General features: G+C 37.2%; 1 protein-coding gene across 1 annotated transcript; it reads right to left on the minus strand.

Annotated features, from left to right (window-relative positions):
- Positions 1-2,630: 2,630 nt before the first annotated feature.
- LOC106770958 (NDR1/HIN1-like protein 10) lies at positions 2,631-3,505 on the minus strand. Its single transcript, XM_014656813.2, has one exon. The coding sequence runs from the start codon at positions 3,475-3,477 to the stop codon at positions 2,791-2,793; it is 687 nt and encodes a 228-aa protein (XP_014512299.1). The 5' UTR covers positions 3,478-3,505; the 3' UTR covers positions 2,631-2,790.
- Between the last annotated feature and the right edge of the window lie 2,495 nt (positions 3,506-6,000).

The following is a 6,000-nucleotide window of genomic DNA, read 5'->3' on the forward strand; positions in this document are numbered from 1 at the left end:
AAGAAAAAGGAAGCACTTGTTGAAAAGGAAACAAAAGAATAAGAGAAAGAGAAGAGATAGAAAAGCAAGAGAGAGTAAAGAAAGAAAAAGAGAGAAAAATAAAGAAAAGAAAGAAAAAGAAGTAAAAGAAGGAGTAGAACAAAAAGGGAGAAAAGGGAAAAAAAATAGCATCCTAATTTGTCATTGAAATGAAGTACTAATTTATCTCATTTTGTTTTGTTGATGATACGATCTTAGGAAAGATTACGATCGCTTATAACTTTGAATTCCTTAATTAAACACGAAAATTAGATGCATGACTAAGAATTAGACAAAAATGGTAGATGTCACAGTCTAGGAGGTTGATAAGTCAATGAACATTTTCCAGGTTAGTCTTTGATAAGAACCGATAATGGAGGTGCCAGAATATATAAAATTGATAAGTTAAGAAAAATTTGCCATAACAATGTGAATATTTGATAAGAACCTGATGAACTAATCTATGAATAAAGAGAATCCTTTCTTTAATAAAATCAGATTCAATATTCAAGTAAAAAGTATTTACATAAGTTTTGGTATCTCTATATATAGACGCATAAGTTAAAGAAAAAGAAAATTCAAGCCCAAAAGCACAAAAACATAAAAATAGAAAAACATAAAAACATAAACTAATTTCTAAAAGAAAGCCCAAAGCTAAAAAACATAGAAACATAAGCTAATGTTCCTGAGAACAATTCTTCAATTGTACTCTAAACCACGATCTTCTCGTCTTCATGTCCATTGAATGTCAAAGGCTCCTCCTCAAGTTTTTATATGGAGTCATGAGATAGTCCTCTATTTATATTATCCTTCTGGAAGTGAAGTTGTCCTCAACTTCGTACCATGATTTCTTTATGCTTAATAACATAAGCAAATTGTCATTAAATTCTACCATTTGAAGATTCCTTCTCTTTATGTTTGGTAAGGTTAGAAGTTACTCACTCTTTCTTAAAATTTTCCTTATCCTTATGAAGTGAATGATTTCTTGACTAACTCTCTATGGATGATTTTTGGAGTAGCTCTCTCGTTCTTAAATTTCTCCTTATCTTGTTCTTCTTGAAAAAAAAAATCCAACCACGAATTCAGAAAGATCCTATGCACAAAACACAAACACAAATCAAAAGCACAAATTTAAAATCATTAAAAATAAAAATTTTACTAAAATGAGATTTGGATCCAAAAAGAGGTCAATCTTTTATTATTAAAGATTTTGAAGGTTTGCCTCCTAGGTCAAATACCCACATGCACAAATCATCAAACAATTTTAAGTTAAAGACTTAATGCTCAAAGAAGGTCAATAGAATATTTCCCAAAATAAACACTCAGATTATAAGTATGACTTTGATTGTCCTTATGTTACTTGGAGATGGACAGAAAAGATAATTCATGTGCATATTTACAAACATTCATTCTTACCCATAGATTGGTTAAGAATGGACAAAAAAACTAACTTATGTACAACTATTTTGAAGTTTATGTCTAAACTAAAAAAATTGTTTTGATTATCCAAAGTAATTGACAAACAATCTAACAGAGTATCAAATACAAATTAATTAAATTTCAAGTTTGTGTCTTCCTTTTCTGTCATTATTTCTTCTTTCTATTGTTGTTGTCATTGCTCCTTGATGAATAAATCTTTCTTTAATAATGTTATTCATTCTTCTCTCCATTTTTTTATCTTTGTGTTTCTTGATGAACAATTCTTCCTTAGACATCAAAACAAAACAAGATGAATCGGTACATTCTTTCAGTGAAAAATTAGGAAGTTCTTTTCTTTCTTTTCCTTTTCTTTGTTTTTGTTCTCCTTTCTTTCTTTTACTTCTTTTTTTTCTCTTTTCTTTCTCTTATTTTTCTCTCTTTTCTTCCTCTTTCTCTTTATTTTTTATTCTTTTTTTTTTCTTATTATTTTCGTTTGATAAGTATTTCCTTTTCTTATACTCTTTTTAACTTTCACTCTTAACTTCTTTTCAATAATTTAGAACATAATTATCAGATTTCATGCTAAAGAAATTAAAAGGTTAATTAGGTTAACAAGTTGATTCAAAAGCCTATAAATAAAAACTTGAATAATTTTGAATATGTTTCAATTATTATATCTTACCTTAACCTAATACTAATTCAAGTATGAAAATATCTTTGTCAGGTAACCAGACAAAAAGTGATTTCACAAGCATAACAATAGAATCATGATATTTTGACAATTCTTTTTAACAACTTTTTTATAACAGGACATATGTCATCATTTTATTAGTCTATTTGAATTTATGTTTAAAAAAATATTTAAAACGGATCAATCATAAACTGTCACGTTATCAAAAAATTACAAAATAAAAATTATTAAAGAAACTTTTTCCTAATAATATTATGGGAGTGAGTGATCCACGTTAAATAAGCTACAAAGAGAAACACAGGTGTCATTGTGATCGATCAGCCACCTCCCAAAACTAAAAACCATCATTCGTTGAAATACGAACCCGAAATTAACGAGAACATGTCATGTGTGTACCCTTAACTTTATAAATCTTATCATGTACAGTTTTTTTAATAATAAAAAATTATATTTATATATATATATATATATATATATATATATATTTATATATCTATATATATAATTCAAATCAGGCATGCGTTGAGTAACACAAAGAAAGACATGTAATGCAAATTTACATACATAAATTAACGGGGAGCAAGAGGGTAAATCGTGGAATCTGACAGAGTAAGCGGCAAAATTAATGTCGTTTGTGAACATGTCACGTGCAATGGGGACAGTCAGAAATGGACACGACAGTAGGTGGATACAAACACAGTCCCTACTGGAGTTTCTCCTTTCGAACTCAAAGGGACCTCAAGCTCACATTTTGCCTTCGCCTTCGTGCTAGAACCTGCCGAGTCATTAATCATGAACTTAATCTTAAAGTTCAGTCTCACAGAGAAATGAAAAACCCTTTTTTTCTCATCTTCTTCCAAGCTCTTCACCTCATCCTCATCCAACACCGTCTTGTAATTACCCCTGTAAACGCCGTTCAGACGGTTCGTGCTCTTCCTGCGTTGCCGGAAAGAGTCACGCAACGTCAAAACCTCCGTCGACGCGAACGTGACGCCGTTGTATGACACGTGGCTCTCCACGCTCTCGTAGTAGAAGTCCAGCTTCTTGTTGGGGTTCCCTGCCGTGAAGTTGAGGACGAGGTTGTAACGGAGCGTGTTGTCGCTGGAGGTGTAGTTGAACTGCGTGAGCGTGGCGTCGGAGACGTGCAGCTTAAAGGCGCGTGGCTGGAACACGGCGTAGAAGATGATGAATACGATGACGAGGAAGATTATGAGTGCGAGGAGAATCTTCCAGCAGATGCTGAAGAGGCAGCAGCAGCAATTTCTATGGCGGCGGGGACGTGGCGCCTCCGCGGGAGGAATCGCGGGGCCGTAATACGCACCGTTTAGTGGGGGTTGCTTATCCGCCATGCTGGAATGATAAGGGTTGAAGAATATGAAGTGCTCTTTTTGTGATAGAAGAAATGTACATGTGTGTATAATATAGACACAGGAGAAGGGCGTGTTTGGTTGTTTTTTCTTTCCTTTTCGTTATTTTGTTTGTTTAAATTGTTGGATAGGGTTGGTGAAACTGAGAAGAGGGTGCAATTAATTGCCCGAAAATCGCAATGCGTTTGAAAACTCTACTAAGACGCGTTTGGGTAGGGACATAGAATCACTATCATTTAAATAACGTTCTTGTCATTGCTACATGTTGATGGGGATCCAAGTGGATAATGAATTTCACTGTCAAGTTGAAGGCAAGTGGCTTCAAGGTAGGGTTGGGATTTTTACTGATGCATTTAAGATATATATATTACAAAGTGATTTTCTTAAATTTTAATTAATTTTGTAATTATTGTACATTACATAATAATATATTATAATACATAAAATATTTAATAATAATATAATAACATAATAATACTAATATAATAATAAAAAAACTAAAGTATAATATCAAACAGTAATAACTAATTAAATAATAACATTGTTAATAAACTAAAAACAAATTAAATATTAAAAAATATATTTTATTAATGCAATTTTTCTAAATAATTTTCATTTATGTAATAATTTATACTATTTACAATTTATCATTTCAAGACAAACACTACAAGTAAAACTTTGAAATATGAAATCATGCTAAAACGATAATTCCATTAGATGAGTCCATTGTATATATAGTGTTCCGGTCAGGAAATGTCTCCCTCCTTCACGCTTTTCTCCGTCACCGTCCGTTCTCCTCCTTCTCACACCGATCGTTCCGTGTCTTGGTCGGTCGGGTTCCTGTTATTATACTCCGACGCTCAAGTTAGAATCCGTTTTTGAGATGTCCAGCCGGACGACCGCGATGATAGGGTATTTGAAAGACACCGGCGGTCTCCCGGGCAATGAGGAGTCAAAGAAATTGTTGGCGGATGAGCAAGGGAAAGTGGCCGCCCTGCAGGCCAGTCTGGACATGCTGAAGGGAGAGCGAGAGAAGGAAAAGATAAGCCTGGAGGAGGCGCGACAAGAGATGGCCCGACTAGCGGCCGAGCTGAACTCGAGCACCGGCGCGCTAGTGAAGGCCCGATCGGATCACGCTCTCTTGGTTACCGAGTGCGAGGAACTGAAGGCCAAGGTTGCGGAGCAGAAGGAGGTGGATTTGAGGCTGCAGGAAAGCACCGTCCTCTTACATAAAGACTTGCAGCTCCTTAGGGCCAACCTGAAGGACGCCCGTGCCGAGATAGCCACGCTGAAGGCGACAGTGGTCAATGAGCACGAAGAAGGTTTTTACAAGGCCCTTCGCCAGGTGAAGGTGATCCTGAAGGTGGAGAAACCCTTGACAATGGGATTTGATATCGATAAGGACGTTTACGGGGGAGAGCTAACGTACGTTGGACCTCCGGTTGCCCAGGAAGAGGAAGTATTGGTGCCGGACGAGGAGGTGGCGGTCCAGGAAGGGGAGTTAGCGGCCCCGGAGGAGGAGGTGGCTCAGGAATAGACATTGTAATTACAAACGATTTAATGTTTTGTTTGGTTGGTTTGGGCGGACGAAGCTTAAACTGCTTAGAGGTTGTTTACGCTTTCGTCCGCCTCCTTTTTGTCAGTTTAACGACCATTTTGTCAATGCTTATCCCTTTTATCATTTAACGCGTATCCTTTTATCATTTATGATGTTGCGAATTCGTTCGTCCGTGCGTGCATGAATTTCTCGAATGTATTTGCGATCATGGGGACAGGCATTTGCCATTCATCCCCTGGCCGGTCGTTTATGCCTTTTATCATTTAACGCGTATCCTTTTATCATTTATGATGTTGCGAGTTCGTTCGTCTGTGCGTGCATGAATTTCTCGAATGTATTTGCGATTATGGGGACAGGCATTTGCCATTCATCCCCTGGCCGGTCGTTTAATGTGCGAGCCTTTCGGAATTGACAGGATTTATCCATTCATCAATTGGATATTACGGGCAGTAGGCTTGGCCATTCACTGCCCAACCAATTTGACAGGAGAGTTCCGTTCATCAATCCGGGCAGTATAGGATGATGGAATCGAATGAAGAAACGTCTTTTCGCATATCATTTCATATATGAAAATAGTCTTAGCTAAAGTACAATTTCAAATGTGATGCATTCCAGGTGTTCGTTATCCGCCGCCCGTCCAGTTTTGTGAGTCGGTACGCGCCGTTGCCGAGGACTTCCATNATCTTAAACGGGCCCTCCCATCTTGCCGCCAGCTTGCCGTGAGCCATTGTACGCCGAGCCTCCCCGGTTTTTCTCCAAACCAGATCTCCTTCCTGAAAGCTTCGAGGACGCACCTTAGAGTTGTATTTCCGCTCAGTCATTCTTCTGCAGGCTTCCGCCCGTAGAACCGCCTTCTCCCGTCTCTCATCGAGGGTGTCCAGCTCGACCCTCATTTCTTGGTCATTCAAGCTTAAGTCGTTCAACTCCCTTCTCAGTGAGGGTTCCCC

This window comes from Vigna radiata, chromosome 8 (assembly GCF_000741045.1).
Source record: "Vigna radiata var. radiata cultivar VC1973A chromosome 8, Vradiata_ver6, whole genome shotgun sequence".
In the NCBI taxonomy this organism is placed as follows: Eukaryota; Viridiplantae; Streptophyta; class Magnoliopsida; order Fabales; family Fabaceae; genus Vigna; species Vigna radiata.

Bases quoted from the DNA above. Each gene is read 5' to 3' on its own strand.
- LOC106770958 (XM_014656813.2), bottom strand. From the start codon at position 3,477: ATGGCGGATAAGCAACCCCCACTAAACGGTGCGTATTACGGCCCCGCG.